This window comes from Lipotes vexillifer, unplaced genomic scaffold (genome assembly GCF_000442215.2).
Source record: "Lipotes vexillifer unplaced genomic scaffold, Lipotes_vexillifer_v1.1 scaffold400, whole genome shotgun sequence".
Taxonomy (NCBI): Eukaryota; Metazoa; Chordata; class Mammalia; order Artiodactyla; family Lipotidae; genus Lipotes; species Lipotes vexillifer.
This window is the reverse complement of record NW_006786594.1, coordinates 138,784-157,027: the sequence shown is the minus strand read 5'-3', so window position 1 is coordinate 157,027 and position 18,244 is coordinate 138,784. Positions and strand designations below refer to the sequence as shown.

The 18,244-nt window shown below is 35.6% G+C and overlaps 1 protein-coding gene across 4 annotated transcripts in view; it reads left to right on the top strand.

Annotated features, from left to right (window-relative positions):
* The window catches only part of ST7L (suppression of tumorigenicity 7 like), a 158,388-nt gene that overhangs the window by 3,760 nt on the left and 136,384 nt on the right, over nt 1-18,244 (top strand). For all 4 annotated transcript variants that reach the window (XM_007459036.1, XM_007459037.1, XM_007459039.1 and 1 more), the window contains exons 3-6: nt 1,987-2,149; nt 7,445-7,499; nt 10,363-10,478; nt 16,637-16,715. In XM_007459036.1, the coding sequence (XP_007459098.1) occupies nt 1,987-2,149; nt 7,445-7,499; nt 10,363-10,478; nt 16,637-16,715 (413 nt within the window). The remainder of the gene's footprint in view (nt 1-1,986; nt 2,150-7,444; nt 7,500-10,362; nt 10,479-16,636; nt 16,716-18,244) is intronic.

Here is an 18,244-nt window from a genome sequence, read left to right as displayed (position 1 = left end):
AACCCCAGGAGCCCCCGGGGTTAGCCAAAAAAAAAAAAAAAAAAAAATGTATCAACTTAATAGTTACGAGGATTAAATGAGATAGTGTGTGTGAAAGCTTGCAACAACATGACATACACTAATGAATTTTGGCCATGTTATTCTAAGAAGTGCCACAATAAAGAAACCTGTTTAATTCAGCTTTCCCTTGCTTTATTTAACCAAGCTATCATTTTTATTTTAAAAAGATTTTAAAAAATTTTATAATCTTTATTAACATCCCCGGGAACTAGTGTTTCTTAGTATAAGCTTTGGAAAAATACTGCTACAGATAAAAATCTTAGGAAGTATTATGGCATGCATGGCCAATGAAATTTTTCTGTATTTTTTTCTCATTTCTAGGTGGTGCTCTATAACTATAATAGAAATGTAAAAATAATAGCATTTATATTGTAGTGGTTTTTGTTTTGTTTTGTTTTTTTAAATAGGGACGAACACTTGACCATTTTGTTGAAGTGAAATACCAGATGAGAAAGAAATTTTTCTCTTGACTTAAAAAAAAATTATTGAGGAATTCTGGTTATTAAAAGCCTTAAAATTTATTGATTTATAAAGACTACTCATAATTTAGCATATTTTGTCATAGCATATACAAATCTAAATAAAGAAGATAAACTATCTTTAAACAGCTGATGTAGTAGAAAGAGCATTGGTCTTGGAACCAGCAGATGTAGTTTTGAGTCTTGACTCTGCCATTTACTATCTGATAACTTTGGGCAAGTGACATGAATTCTGAGTCCTAATTTCCTCGTTTATAAGGAGGGGAGAAAACTTAACATTTATATAATATATAACTTACATATGTAATATGTAAAAGTGTTTAAAATTTGTTACTTCTTTTAAACCAACGTTTTAAATTTACAAAACTTAAGAATTCAAGTAACATTTTAAAGGTTAAACTGTGTCATTACCCTTGAAATCTTGATGAGTTTTTATTAGCAAAGTTTATTTATAATTTCTTTTACCACCTGAAATGAGAAAGCTAGTTGCGCTGCTTGTGTTATTTCTACCTGAAGAGGTAATGTGCTTGGAAGCTTGAAGAATAGCAACAAAGCCAGTTGTTTAACTAATTATTACGAGTAAAAAGATTACTCTGAAAGGAGAATAAAAGAGCCAATGGGAGTGCATAACATAGCTTTCTGTTCTGTGGAATCAGGAAAAGTTCTCTAGGACATGTCATTTAAGCTCAGACCCAAAGGAGCCTGCAAAGGGAGTTGAAAAGGCTGGAGTATCCAGATATGAAACATTCTGCTCATTCAACACAGAGAGCTGCTTTTGATTCCTCTTCTTATAACAATGATAAACCATGGAAACAGAAAGCAATGAATATCCTGATTTTTAAATGGTTCAATATGGGAATCAACTTGACTCTTAACCTACGTTAGTAATACTACCAAATACTGGAGTAGTACTTTATTGTTTAAAAGCACTTACAGTTCTTGTTAACCATATTTACTAGATAGGACATTGAGGCTCTGAGAGGTTAGAAGTTAACTTGCCCAAAACACACAGCTAATATATGGCTGAATTGGGAGTCAAATGTGGGCATTCTAACCCTAGTCTAGTGGTTAATCCACCATGCTAGTTGTTTCAAAATTGTTTTTCTTTTAATTATGCTACAGATAGACTAAAATGACATTATAATGTAAGTTACATTATTTATAGCTTAAACACTTCTTACTGTTTTTTTAATGCTTTATTTACAGACGTATTTCTTCTAGTGTTGCCTAAGCTTGTCTGAATTTCATTACAAAGTTGTAAAAAGGCATTTTACCTTGGCTTGGCATGTGTTATCAGGGAATCTTGTGTTTGACTTATTTTTTGGAAGGAGGGCACGTTTCAAATGCTGAATTAAACAGGAACATCTTGAGAGAATGTTTTGATTTGAGGTCATATATCTGCTGATTAATTCTATTTTAAGTGAAAGATGTTTTCTGTTTGTCACAGATATTTGAATGGTGGTACTTCCATAAGCACGGCACATCTTTTATTGAGCAAGTATCTGTAAGCCATTTGCGACCACTGATGGGAGGAACAGAAGGCAGCATTGCAGAGCCAGGTTCTCCTTCCAGCAGCAGAGAAAGTGAAACCAGCAGACAGAATTTGTCAGGTGACTACTACTGACTTAATGTGTGTTCAGAGCTGTATTGTTAAGATTGTGTTTGGCTGTGGCAGATAGAAAACTCATAACAGTAGAGAGCAGTTTGTCTTTCCTTTAAATATAGGTAATCCATGGCTGATATGGAGAGCAATGATTATCAGAGACCTAGACTCCTTCTATTTTGTTTGCGACCATCTCCAATGCAGTTTTTCCTTGTGGTTCCAGACATTTCCTCTGGCTTCAGCCATCATGTCCACAGTCTAGTCATTAGGAAGGAGAATAAGCCAGGAGAAGACATTTTCCCCACACCCCACCCCACAGCAACCAAGGACACTTCCAAGCAGCGTCACATACTATTTCAACTTACTTTCTACTGCTCAGACCTTTGTCATATAGCCAGAACTAGCTGTAAGGGAGGCTAGAAATTATAATCATTTTCTCAGTGTATATATGCACAGGTGATAAGGGGATCTTATTACTGATAAAGGAGAGAACAAAGACAATTAGTCATCTCTGCCAAGAGAGCAAAGTTAGGAAAAATAGTTTTTCTTCTCAGTATATTTACAAAGACATCAAAATCTGTTATTCATGTATGGATAATCTGTTGTCATACATAAACTGTAGACTATTCCTTTATATATATCTAGTAATTATGCAATTAGGAAAGTAAAATATTTGAAGCCAGATAGAAATCACATTTTTGGATTATTGTTTCTTTCATTTGGTATAGGTTATAATCATACAGTTAACTCATACAAATGCGTTAATTCTGCAGAATGTCATAATGTCTCATTTGTTCAGTAAACCTAACCACTAGAGTTATATTAATTTAGTAGAAAAATACTACCTGAATGCAGTTGCTGGCACTTTTTAGGTGTGATCAGGGAAAGTCTGTAAGAAAGAACTGTTTAAATGGAGCCCTAAAGCTTGAGTGGGGGACTTCCCTGGTGGTGCAGTGGTTTAAGAATCTGCCTGCCAATGCAGGGGACATGGGTTTGAGCCCTGGTCCGGGAAGATCCCACATGCCGTGGAGCAACAAAGCCTGTGAACCACAACTACTGAGCTTGTGCTCTAGAGCCCAGAAGCCACAACTACTGAGCCCTTGCACCACAACTACTGAAGCCTGCTCACCTAGAGCCCATGCTCTGCAGCTAGAGAAGCCACCACAATGAGAAGCCCACACACCTCAACGAAGAGTAGCCTCCACTCACCACAACTAGAGAAAGCCCATGTGAAGCAACGAAGACCCAATGCAGCCATAAATAAGTAAATAAATAAATTAAAAAAAAAAAAAAGCTTGAGTGGGTGTTGACCAGGATTAGTAGGGATGAGGTTGGCAGCCATTCAGGAGTACAGGAAGGAATAATGGTAATTTTCTCTGCCCTACTCCTTTCTCCCCTTTCATGAAATAATTACGGAACTCTTAAGAATAAAGCATATTAAGATGAATATGAGGGACTTCCCTAGGGGTCCAGTGGTAAAGAATCCACCTTACAATGCAGGGGACATGGGTTCGATCCCTGGTCAGGGAACTAAGATCCTACACGCAACGGGGCAACTAAGACTGCGTGCCACAGCTACTGAGCTTGCGCGCCTCAACTAGAGCCTGCATGCTGCAAACTACAGAGCTCACGCTCTGGAACCCGCACGCCACAACTATAGAGCCCATGTGCCCTGGAGCCTGTGCACCACAACTAAAGAGAAAACCGGCGTGCCGCAACTAGAGAGAAGCCCATGCACCACAACGAAGATCCTGTGTGCTGCAACTAAGACCCCATGCAGCCAAAAATTAAATAAATAAACAAATAATCTTAAAAAAAAAGATGAATATGACAAAGATGTGTCCTCAAGAAGCTCCGAGTCCAGTATGTAAATAATTATAACAATAATTCATTATACAGTCTTATTCCCTATTGTGAGATTGAATATACCATTGCATAATGAAAGTGAAGATAACCTCAAGAACATTCCAGCTTGGTATAGGATACAGACATATAAATAAGTGATGGCAAAAGATATAAAAGATACTTTTATATAGTGTATGGAAGATACTATGGTGATGAAAAGAGGGAATGGTCAGTTATTGGAAGGAAGGCCACAAAATGTTTCACAGAAGAGATGCATGAATTGACCTCAGAAGTGAGTCACAGTTCTCCTTTGGTTCCACTTTCTCTCCCTGGGTAACTGCATCTCCTTCTATAATATTATCATCCACAGACATATATATTGGGATTACCAATGTTAACTTTCTGTCCCCAAGCTCTCTTTTATGTTCTAGACCCACATTTCTAACTCTTTGCTAGAAATCTCCACCTTTGATGGCCTTAAGCAACCCTAAACTCATTCTGTCCAAAGTGAAACTGCTAATTATCTTATTTTAATAGGTACCTTCCATAATCCTAAAATCTATTAATTTCCAAAATAGAAACCTTTGAGTTGTTTTAGATTATATCACTTTTATTTCCCCTTCCTTCTCTAGACTATTGACCCTCATCGTATGCTATTGATTCCCCTCAAAAATTACCTTGACTCTATTTTACCTTCTTTTATTTCAACATTCAGTGTCCCATATGTAGGCCTTAGATATCTCTTTCCTGGACTATTGCTGTATATCCTAACTGGTTTCCCTGCCTATGATACTTCTCCTTTTAGTACATTCTCTCCCCTTACTATGTAAAAAAGTGGTTCTCAAATTTTTTAGATTCAGGAATCGTTTATACTCCTAAAAATTATTGAGGACCTCAAAGAGCTTTTGTTTATATATTGATTATATCCCCAATATTTACCATATTAGAAATTAAAACAGAAATTAAAAAAATATTTATTTATTAGTTATTTTTTAACATAACAGGAAACCCATTGCATGTTAACATAGTTCTATGAACTGAACTGTGTCTCTCCTCCACCTCAAATTCATATGTTGAAGCTGTAACCTCTAATGTAACTATATTTGGAGGCAGGGCTTTTAGGAGGCAATTAAGGTTAAATGAGGTTGTAAGGGTGAGGTTCTACTGTGATAGGATTGGTAGCCTTAGGAGAAGAAGAGAGATTAATTTCTCTCTACACTATGGGAGGAGACATGTGAGAACACAGGAAGAAGGCAGCCATCTGTAAGCCAGGAAGAGAGCTTTTACCAGAATCTAACCATGTTGGCACCCTGATTTCAGACTTCCAGACTTCAGAACTGTGAGAAAATAAATTTCTGTTGTTTAAGTCACCCAATCTATGGTATTTAGTTATGGCAGCCTGAGCTAATACACATATCATGAAAAATAATTATATTTTCCAAAACGAGAAAATTTTAATCAGAAGACTGCCATTTCTTTACATTTATTTAAATCTCTTTAATATCTAGCTTAATAAAAAATTGCTTATTCTCATATCTGCTTCTGCATTGTTGTGAAATGTTGTTTTGCTTGACATCTATGAAGAAAATCTGTTCTCACACAGATATGTAATTGGAAAAGGGAAAAGTATTTTAATAACCTTTTCATAAGGTTGTGGATATTCATTTTCAATACAACACCAAAATTTACTGAGGTACTTTCTTAAAGTTGAGTTGCAATGTGGAATCTGAAGCTATATCAGTTAACTTTTCATGTTCTGTACATTAAAATCCCTTGGTGTCCCATTTTGAATGGGTCTTTCACTTATGAATAATTTTATAAATCATGCATCGGCCATTTGGAAAATACTTGTTCCCTGAGTTATACATGTCTTCCAAATATTTAAATATTGTATAATTTCTAAAATGACATTTGTTAATATCACCACTAATCTCACAGGAAAGCCTTTAAGTTGAGAAATTGTCAAGCTCATGGTAACTGATACAAGTTTTTCATAATTCTAATATGTACTTGAAAGCTCAAGTTTTATCATTGGCAGCAAATACTACTTTTTCTTCCTTGAATTTGACAGACTCACTTTGTTCAACTTTGAGAAAATGTTTGCCAGGTATCTGTCTGAATAATCATAAATTTGTCTGTTAGTGACTCTTTCAAGTAAAAGTGAGATTCCATGAAAAAAAAAAAAAGGTCAGTCCAGCTCAAAAAACAATTGCTTATACTGGAGACAACCATCATATTTGGTTGCCTTGTTTACTGGGGTGGGGGTGAGGAATCCAAAGACCACTACTTTAAAGTACCAGCAGTTTTACCAACCTTTGATTTGTACCATTAGCCCAACTTTGCAGGACTGGGACTAGTGTGAGGTAAGTCAGGTGCTTGGGCCACAAATTTAAGGACGCCCTTATTCTCAGGGTTGGGTTCAAGTCAACAAGTTAAAAAGGCAAACAATGTCTTAGCATTTATTATGAAACGAGTTGTTACTTTGCAGTTCCATGAATGATACTTTGAGAACTGCTGATCTAAACAGAGTCCTGATATTTGTTATTTTTCTGTTTATAAACATTTGATGGCTTCTGATTGACTAAGGATAATGTCTAAACTCTTTACATGGTATGTAAGCCCCTTCATCAATTTCCCCCAGTCTATTTTCTAGCCTCATTTACAGCTCCCCCTCTCACCTTCTACCATGTACTCTAACCTAAGTATGCTGTGTGGTTTTCTGGTACTTCTCTGCTTAGAATGTTCTTCATCTGGCAACCTTCTACTCATTTTTACAGTGGTTCAAGTTTAAATGTCACAGCCTTTCTAAAGTCTCCCCTAATTTCTCCAGAGCAAACTTAATCACTTCATTTTTATCTCTTGGAACAAAATATATCTCTATCATAGCACTATCACACAGTGTAGGTGATAGTTTACATAACTAATTCTCATGCTACACTTAATTCAGTTAAGTTAGTTCCAAATGCTGTGGTTCCAGAAGTACAAAATGAGCAAAGTTTTTTTGAGCACAGGCTCTGGGCGCGCAGGCTCAGTGGCCATGACTCACGGGCCCAGCCGCTCCGTGGCATGTGGGATCTTCCCAGACTGGGGCACGAACCCGTGTCCCCTGCATCGGCATGCGGACTCTCAACCACTGCACCACCAGGGAAGCCCCTGAGCAAAGTTTTAAAAGCTCATATTTTAAAGGAGAAACTGAAAACCAGATAGTCACATTGTAATATGGTAAGTGCTGTACTTGAATTGTGAACCAAATGCTATGGAGACAGAAATAAGGGAATGACTAGATTTGGTTGTATACTGCGTGACAGCAGGGGTGATCCATGCCTTATTCATCTTTGTGCTATATGTGGCTAGCACTGTACTTAGCATACAGTGACTATACATGTTGACCAAATTAAGATTTAACTACATTTGATTAAACTGTCTTATTTTCCCCCTTTTTCTCTTTGTTTTTTAGAATGCAAGGTATGGAGAAATCCTCTAAACCTTTTCAGAGGAGCAGAATATAGGAGGTATTACATTTTGCTTTCAGTATAATTATGGCATTGGTTTTAGAATAAAAGTATTATGGAAAAATTTATTTTTACAAATATATTACAGCTCTTCTGGTTGGAGATACTGATAGAAGGTAAAATGATTAGCCCAAGGTTTAATTGGCAGCATCTTGACTATATTTACTTTTATAATCATGAGAAACATTGCTTCAAACCATATGTTTCTGATTTAAGTATACATTTGGCTCTTGGTTTATGGCAGAAAGCCTTTTCAAAGAATTCATGAGATTGAGAAAAAATTGCAAATGTCAGCATATTCCTGTGCACATGTGCTCAGTTGCAAACTTTATTTGATGATTCACTAGAAAATATCAATCTGAATGTGAATATAAATTTCATTTGTGCAACAGTACAGAGCATGATATTTTTATATTATATTTCGTATTGCCATTCCCTAGCTACACTATTATGTCCATTTCTCTTCTGGTTTTTATTCTAAATGAGAAAACGACTTTTGAAACTTATGACCAAAGATACTTTACTTTTGTTTTGGAAAGGGCTGTGTTTTACCTGGAGGTAGACTGGGGCATGTTATTTAATTAATTGAACAAGAAACAGTTTATGTCTACTATGTATTGGCACTATGCAAAATGATGGGGATACAAAATAATTTAGCAGTAATCCTTGTGCATAAGTACTTGATAGTGTAGGACAGTCACATCCTGGGAAGCCAAAGCTAGGCTTTTATGATAGATGCCACTAGCCTATATTAAGGGATTCTGCAAGAAACAGGTCCTTGAACTTCTCACTGTGTTTATTTAAAAGTTTTTAGGCTATTCTTGTTATCTTATAGTATCTACTTCATGAAAATCTTAAAGAGAAATTCATCTTAGTATAACGAACTCTTAATGCTTCTTTTTTGAATGATTAGTTTGTCTTAATGTAAAAGTCTAAATTGCACTGGTAATCATTGTGTGGTTCTAGGAAGCTTGGAATCATATCGTAGCCAACCTTTAGCAAGTGTATAGAACTCTTTGGTATGAGCCATTTTATGGCCAAATCCTTGTTTTACTTTACTGAGTCTTTTAATATTTACTGCTAATTTAAGTTATTGATACTGTGCATGTGTTTTTTAGCTGCTTTAAATCATTTTGGGGTTAATGTAGATCGTTCTTTTTTTTTATGATTTTAGAAAGTATACCAAACTTTGCTAAATGAACAAGGATTTGCTTTTTCCTTTTTCATGATAATTTCTCCTAAAATAGCTAAAAACTTTAAATAGAAACTTTAAAGGCAATTTATACAATTAAATAACTTAAAATCTTTGATCATGTATATAAATAACACAATGTGCTTTTATTTTTATTTTTATTTTTATTTTTATTTTTTTCGCGGTACGCGGGCCTCTCACTGTTTGAGGCCTCTCCCGTTGCGGAGTACAGGCTCCGGACGCGCAGGTTCAGCGGCCGTGGCTCACAGGCCCAGCCACTCCGCGGCATGTGGGATCTTCCCGGACCGGGGCACGAACCCGTGTCCCCTGCATCGGCAGGCTGACTCTCAACCACTATGCCACCAGGGAAGCCCACAATGTGCTTTTAAAATGATTTTTCTGATTATAAAATATATACATGTTCATTGTAGAAAGTTGGAAAATAAAAAGATGTATGAGAAAGAAAGTAAAAAATCACCTTTTTCTACCACTAAGTGATAACTGCTGTTAGTATTTCCATCCAGTCTATCTTCTATACACTTATATAGAAACAAAACTTGAACATCATAATATATAAGATTCATTATGTGTGAATTTACCACAGAATTTCTTCAAAACATGAATTTCTTCAAAAACATGATTTTTAATAGTTGTACTGTATTCTATTATATGGAGGTACCATACATAACTTACCTACTGCTCCCCTATCCAGGTCACAGGTTATATTTCACTGTTAACATTTACTCTAGAGGGACAGCTTTATATATAAATCTTTAGCCACATATATGATTATTTCCTTAGGGTTGATTTGTAGCACTGGAATTACTGAATCAAAAGGTGTGAACAGTTTTTTTTCCCCCCTTTAATTTTTTCTTTCAATGGTGGAAAATTTCAAAAATAAACAAAAGTAGAGAGAGTGGTATAATGGAATTCCATATACCCATCATCTAACTAGGTGTTATTTTTAAGACTCTTGATAGATATTATCTAATTGATTTCTGGAAAAAAATGTAAATACCAATTTATATTTATAATAGCAATATGTGTGAGTCCCACCTCACCCTATATATTTGCCAATTTTATAGTTGAATAGTCAAAATTAGTTATTTTAATTTGCTATTTGTTAGTTACCAATGAGACTGGATATTTTAAAATGTATTTATTAGACAGTTTGTTACCTGCTATTAATTATTGAGGGTTTTAGGGGGAAATGAAAGGTAAAATTTCTAATTTAGTAAAATCTGAAGTTTTTTTTTGCTTTTACGGTTTGAAAACCCTTTATCATCTTGACATCTAGTAAAAATTCACTTGTTTTTTTCTAATTTTTTTGTAGTTTTACTTTTAATACTTAATTCTAATTCACTGAGAATTTATTTAAGTATACTTTAAAAAGTATATATTTAAGTCAAATTGTTTCATCTTCAAATTCAATTTTGAAGCACTGTTTGTTGAATAATCTACCTTTTCTGTTTTGGTTTTTGATGTTTTATTATTGTACTCGTAAGTAGTTTGGATAGGTTATCTCTTTTGCTTTATTGATTATAATAAGCTTTTGAAACATCCTGAAATAAGATTTGTAGCAGTATATTTTTGAATTTTAGAAAGTATCTGTTGTAGCAGACAGATGCTCTCTCATGTTCAATTTACATATTTTATTGTGTTTTGGTAAAGATACACTTGGGTGACTGGTAAAGAGCCACTTACATACTATGACATGAATTTGTCAGCTCAGGACCATCAGACCTTTTTCACCTGTGACACGGACTTTTTACGTCCTTCAGACACAGGTATGTGTCATAATCTGTTCTTGGGGTAAACAGTAGTCATAAAAATTATTTTTAAAGTTTTTTAGAGTTATTTATTATACAAAGTTATTTGGCTTGGAGTTTGCATCATTGATAAGAAACCCAGATTAAATTGAAACTAATTATGATTGTAAACTAGGTTATCGTACTTTTTTGTCTTTTATAAGATGAAATTTAAATTCTTTATAGAATTTAAAGTATTTTACGAAAATTAATTAAATTGCTTCTTTTATTACTTAAAAAACCTTTCAGATTGAATACAGCAATTGCTTATACAGAGAACAGTGTACCCAGTTTTGGTTGGGGAAGTTAACACCTATAATTATACATTAAAAAAAAAAAGAATAAGGCAAAGTTAAACATTGGGGCACAGCATGTAGAGAAAAATGGGGTATATTTTATTCCAGTCATAAGTCAGAGATGCATGTAAAGTGGTAGAAGATCATAGAAATGTCTGTGTTTAGTTCTGTCTAATCTTCTCTGTAAAAGTGAGTATAGAAACTCTTAAATGTTTGGCTTAAAGACAGGGATCTTTGTCACAACTATTTCGACTGCCTTCTCCCACCTTATCAATGCTTCTCCTTTTATCCTTCAAAATTAAAAGTCTCATTCTTTGGGAAGCCTTCCCTGATCTTCTCTGCAGTTCTACAGTACTTAGTCACAACCTCACTTTTATAATAATTTTAGTTAATTTATTCAACTGTAAACACTTATTTGTTAGTTTATCATGTTGTTTTAATGTTTGTCCTCCCTAATAATGTGTGAAACTGTGGAAATTAGGGACTATACTTGTCATCTTTGAATCCCTGTCATCTAGAACACTGCCTGATATACTGTAAATATTAATATTTATTCTTTGATGGAAGTATGAATGAATGAATAGCCTTGGTGTCACAGATGTCTTAAGCAATTTCAGTAATAATAGCTAACACTTGTATAACACTTATTTTGCGCCAAGCACTGTTCTAAGCAATTTATATAAAGATACTAATTTAATCTTCCCAGTCACTTCATGATATAGGTACTGTTATCAGCCACATTTTAAATATAAAGGAACTGAGGCAAAGGGGAGACAAGTAACAATTCCTAGATCACCTAGCTAATAAAAGAAAAAGCTGGGTTTCAAGCTCAAGTTTGGCTCTTAACCACTATACTATTACTGCTTCTACTCATCACATTGATAGGCAGAAGAAAATCACCAACAGTTAGGGTCTGAAAAACAGCCAGTTTTCCAACATTGAAGTGAGTTCATTGTGCTATATATCTCTGCTGCATTAAATATATTCAGCATCTGTAGTAGCAGGAAACCCAAGGATCTTTGGTATAGTTACATAAAATGGTTTAATTGCAAATCAGAGAAAAAGGAATTGCTGTATGTTTATGTGCTTAATGTTTACATTAATGGCAAAAGTATAATGTTAAGGAAATAACAGCAGTGGAAAATCAGTATTGTATGTTAACTATGAGGACTGAGGTGACTCTGGATATTAAGGCTTCACCTCCCTCTCATGGGCAGAATTGCAAACCTTGGTAGGCTTTTCAAATAGCAACCATGGCTATCCACTAAAGCTGTGGTCTTAAAACATTTTTGTTCACATACCTCCTAAAAGAATTTTGAAAAACTATGTATCCCTTCACACATTTTTAACTTGACATCATAAGGTTAAATAATTGCAAAGAATGTAATTTTTAACATATTATAAATATAGACATTTAAAAATAAAACTAAAATACTCTATATTTGAATGTATTTCAAGGAATCTAATGACTTGATATCCACCATGATCCATTGAAAAGTACATGAACAAATACTCTAACAGTAGTAAATTTTATATAAGTACTTTTTCTTGTTGAACTCATCCATTCCACACCTCTGTATGATTTTATTATAATTATTTTATATTTGAGAGTTTTTTAATCACACTTAAATACTTTTCCACAATAAACAGTTTTTGTATAATTTTTTTTAAATTTAAGTTTCTTTTGATCATAAAGTTCTAAATGGAATCATGTACTTTATATTTTTGTCAAATCCTTCGAGCTACATATTTGGCTCTTACAACTTTGGAAAGAGTCCTCCATATAACCTAATTGGCTGGGTGAGTTCTTATTGTCATTCCTGTCAACTAAATCAGACTTACTTTCTGACAGAGAAGTCTGACTTTATTTTTTAATTCAAATAAACATGTTAACATGCATCCCTATGACAACCATCTCTCTTCTGAATTCAGATTCTAAGATAGAAAGATAGATAAGTCTTAAAGCCTTGCCGTGAGCTTATCACTTGGCCAAAACAAGATTCCACTGCCTTTATTATCCCTTACTAATGCTTTCTTTGCCTTATTATGAGGTTACCTTCCCTTAGGAGCAATGCATGCTTTGATAGTAAGGGGAGAAAGGGTGCTGATAAATGGAACTGATAAAAATTATCACTCCCTCCCCACTCTACAATATACTTGAATTCAGAAATTCCAGGGGCCAGAATACTCTATTTCTAATGCTGAGCTTCACTGTTAAATAAGTAAATGGCACAAATCCCTATTATAGGTTCCTTGATTAAAAACGGTTCCTACCAAACCCAAACTTTGAATTGTCCCTTGATGCACATGGAGATCTTTACACTCGAGGGCAATGTACCTTGGAAAGATTCAGGATGGGTGAAAAGTTAAGCTTTTCTTTTGTAAAGTAGGAAAAGGTAATATATCTTTAGGGGACGCACTGAGTCGGGGAGCGTATGTTGGCTAGGAAAGGAAAACCAGCATGACAGACCAATCAGAGGAACATTCTTCAGGTAGATCAGTTATAGGAAAGAGTCATATATAGTTGAAGCTTTAGAAATTGATTCTCTTAAAATGGTGTGTCCCATTTTGGTCCTTGCAAAGTTTCATGTCGTACTTCTAGAGGTATGCATAATCCCAGTTAAAGACTGAACTAAACCTTATCCACAAATGATAATCCAGAAATGGACTGTTGGTTCCATATTGATCTTTTCAGATATTCACATAAAGATAATGATTTATGTCTATAGTTTTATATTAAAAAAAGACAAACGTGCCTATATGTGTGATGTGACAAATTTCTCTTGACTCTTGTCATCAGTAATTACTAAATTAGTAGATTTTTTTTTAAATAAATGTATTTATTTTATTTTCTTTATTTTTGGCTGCGTTGGGTCTTCATTGCTGTGTGCAGGTTTTTCTCTAGTTGAGGAAAGCTGGGGCTACTCTTCATTGTGGTGCGTGGGCTTCTCATTGTGGTGGCTTCTCTTGTTGTGGAGCACAAGCTCTAGGCACTCGGGCTTCAGTAGTTGTGGGTCACAGGCTCTAGAGCACAGGCTCAGTAGTTGTGGTGCACAGGCCTCATGGCATGTGGGATCTTCCCGGAGCAGGTCTCGAACCCCTGTCCCCTGCATTGGCAGGCAGATTCTTAACCACTGAACCACCAGGGAAGCCCTAAGTTAGTCGATTTTTGTTCTTATTCTATTGATTTGTTTATTTAGGACAGTGAACAAACATATTCTCAGGGCCAGCCAGCAGTGTTTTTTTGGTTAATTTGCTTTCATGTTTTTGGTTTTTTTTTCAACATTTAAAAAAATCAGGAGATTTAACATTAAACTCCAGATTTACAATTTTAAGTTGGGAAATATGGACCTGCATTTCCACTTGGCAGTAATTAGTTAGACCTGAGCTGTGACTCTCTTAGACAGTGCATGTGCTTTTAGTTCAGTCATTTATGTTTTCTGCCTGGTCTCAAGGCATTTATATTTGTGACCCATGGTCTTGGGTTGAATGGTAGTCTCTTCTGCTGGTTAGCATATTAGAATAGTATTTAACTTGAAAAATAGATAAATTTTTGATTGAATTGTTAACTGCTCGTGTTATTTTTTAAGCATATCGAGTATTCTTAAAGAGGACAGTTGAATACTAAATGAGCATATTGCTTTAAATTATTCCTAAACCTTGTTTTAGAAGGAAGTATATTCCTTCCTCTACTTTATTTCCCCTTTCCTCATTGGCTTAGAAGTGCATTGGTTGTGAGGAATAATAAGGCTGGATAGAGCATTTGAAAACATGAGAATAAGAAAAAATGCTTAATGGTGGATTAGATGACCTTACTAGAAATAGAAGAAATGCAAATGCAAATGAGATAAGTTTTCATGTTTTAAATTAGCAAAGATTGATACTACTCAGTGTTGTTAAGGGAGTGGGGAAATAGTCACTCTCCTGCACTGCCTGAAAAAATGTAAATTAATACAGTCTCATTGAGAGGAGTTTGGAAATATATATCCAAAATCTTTTAAAAGATGCATACAGGCCTTCCCTGGTGGAGCAGTGGTTGAGAGTCTGCCTGCCGATGGCAGGGGACACGGGTTTGTGCCCCGGTCTGGGAAGATCCCACGTGCTTCGGAGTGGCTGGGCCCGTGAGCCATGGCTGCTGAGCCTGTGCGTGTGGAGCCTGTGCTCCGCAACGGGAGAGGCCACAAACAGAGGCCCACATACCACTAAATAAATAAATAAATAAGTAAGTAAATAATCAATCAATCAATCAATCATACATTTTAACCAACCATTCCACTTCTAAAAATGAAATATTTGGTCAGGTTTGCAAAGATAGATGTTGAAAGATGGTTATCACATTTCTGTATTAGCAAAACATTAATTATCCATCAAAAGAGAACTGGTTAAATAAATTACTGTATATACTTAATATGCTAGAATACCAAATAACCATTTAAACTGTTAATAAAGATTCAGTGTCAAAATTTAACCTGAAAATATCATGTAACTTACAGAAGAGCGCCTCGATCAAAAATGGCAAGTCAAATATTATACTTGATTTTTATGTAATATTTTAATGTTTAAGCAAAATGTTATTCTTTACCTGGTTATTATCAAATGGGTGCTGACTTGCATCAATTTGTCAAGTTCAGGAAGCATTAGCTGTCAGCTAGCTGGTGACATGTTTGATCTGAGAAATGTATTTTTGTTACCCAAGTAGAATATATTGTCTCCTTTTCTAAGCCAAAACTAATATTTTGTTTCCAAAGGAAAACTCAAACATTTTCCACATTTTTCTTTCTGGACAGTTGTAGGTTTTGTTCCAAAAGCAACATTCATAGATTCTCTGTTTTTCTTATCAAACTTGAAATAAGCCAGATAGTTTCATGGATCTACTTTGTTTGTTTAGTTTTTTAAAAAATTTTTATTTATTTATTTATTTGGCTGCATCAGGTCGGGTCTTAGTTGCGGCACATGGGATCTTTGTTGCGGCACACGGGCTTCTCTCTGGTTGTGGTGCTCAGGTTCCAGAGTGTGCGGGTTCTCTAGTTGTAGCATGTGGGCTCCAGAACGCGTGGGCTCAGTAGTTGTGGCGCACGGGCTTAGTTGCCCTGTGGCATGTGGGATCTTAGTTCCCTGACCAGGGGTCAAACCTGCATCCCCTGCATTGGAAGGTGGATTCTTAACCACTGGACCACCAGGGAAGTCCTTGTTTGTTTAATTTTTAAGAAACTTTGCTTAGTGTGAAATTTTAATTTTGGTGCAGTAAATGACAACAAAACTAATATTGTTATTCCAGAGATATCCTAATTCAGGCTTTTCTTGACTCTTAGTAGAGACTGACATTTTCCATAAATATACTATAGTCTAAGTTAATTCCTTTTTACCCCCCTTTTTATACAAAATGTAAATTCAAACATTCTTCATGGATTGAATCACTGATTAAAAAAATACTGTGTTTTTTAAGTTTTTTTGTATATTTTTAACAGTTCCATAGAACCTTCTCAAGAGGATAAAGGAACTAGAATATTTCATGGATTATAATCTGATATCAATTTTAATATGCATTTAGATATATGAATGTTCATGTATAATGATGTAATTAACTTAAGTACCATCTATGTTATTATTCATATAAATCAGGGAAATAATATTTTAATTTCTACTTTATGTGAAGCTTCCAAATTTAATGTAAATTTCTCATGAGGTTAATGTGAGCCATCACCCCCATTTCTTATTTCTTATGTTTAAGAACATGTTATTTAAATCTTTGTTTACTCTTCTAACTCATTCTTCATACGTTTTGCATGAGATACTTTATGTTTACCATATCATCTACTTTTTGAAATGTTTTTCCTACAGTTATGCAGAAGGCATGGAGGGAAAGAAATCCTCCAGCTCGAATCAAAGCAGCCTATCAAGCTTTAGAATTAAACAATGAGTAAGTTTGAAATATATGGAAAATAAGTTTGTTTTGAAGGAAACCCAGGCAAGTGATTTTGTTTCCTTTTTTCTGTTCCTAAGATACTTGGAGTCATTAATAGTCCCCTTTCTCTTTTTGTGTACTAGAGACAAAATTTGCAATGTTCATTGAAATTTGTATTTTGTTTCTGAAATTGTAAACTAATCTATACTTTTGAATAGAAATTATGCTAGAAATACTTCATAAAAGGGAGAATGCTGATCTGATTGGTGATAATACTTGATAATTAAAGAGTACTAAAATACTTAAGCCACCTGTTTTAATTTTGTTTTTCGTTTAAGTCATTTATTTAAAGCATTCATTCAGTCTTGAGAACTGTAGTTGCTAGTAGAATTGGAGGCATGGGAAGGGAATTCAAAATAAGTAAAACATGGCTCTAATTTAATTTTTTTTTTTTTTTTTTTTCCTTGCGTTATGCGGGCCTCTCACTGTTGTGGCCTCTCCCATTTGCGGAGCACAGGCTCCGGACGCGCAGGCTCAGTGGCCATGGCTCACGGGCCCAGCCGCTCCGCGGCATGTGGGATCTTCCCGAAACGGGGCACGAACCCGCGTCTCCTGCATCGGCAGGCGGACTCTCAAGCACTGCGCCACCAGGGAAGCCCTAATTTAATTTTTTTTAATGTTAGCAGCTTTTATTTTATTTATTTATTTATTTTTTGCAGTACGCGGGCCTCTCACCGTTGTGGCCTCTCCCATTGCGGAGCACAGGCTCTGGACGCGCAGGCTCAGTGGCCATGGCTCACGGGCCTAGCCGCTCCGCGGCATGTGGGATCTTCCTGGACCAGGGCACGAATCCATGTCCCCTGCATCGGCAGGCGGACTCTCAACCACTGTGCCACCAGGGAAGCCATACAGCAGCTTTATTTTTTTTATAGCTCCTTTTATCAACTTTATATTTTGGAAAAACAAAATGTAGAATCATAAGTGAACTTAGGGGCTTCCCTGGTGGCACAGTGGTTAAGAATCTGCCTGCCAGTGCAGGGGACACGGGTTCGTGCCCCGGTCCGGGAAGATCCCACATGCCACGGAGCAACTAAGCCTGTGCACTACTGAGCCTGTGCTTTAGAGCCTGCGAGCCACAACTACTGAAGCCTGCGTGCCACAACTACTAGAGCCCGTGCTCTTCAACAAGAGAAGCCACTGCAATGATAAGCCTACACACTGCAACGAAGAGTAGCCCCCGCTCGCCACAACTAGAGAAAGCCCGCGTGCAGCAACGAAGACCAAAGGCCGCCAAAAATAATAAATTAATTAAATTAATTTAAAAAATAAAAATAAGTGAACTTAATATTTAAATGGGACAGATCAATAAGTATTAATCTAATATTAAATAAGTGCCAAGAGTAAAAATATGGTTCCAGTTGGGATTAACCAAGGAATGCCTCCTGAATAATGTGAACTTAGCATTGTCCCTGTACCCCTCCTTACTCCCCTACCACAGATATACTAATCCTTATTAAGAAGACTTACCCAAGGTGGAACAAAAC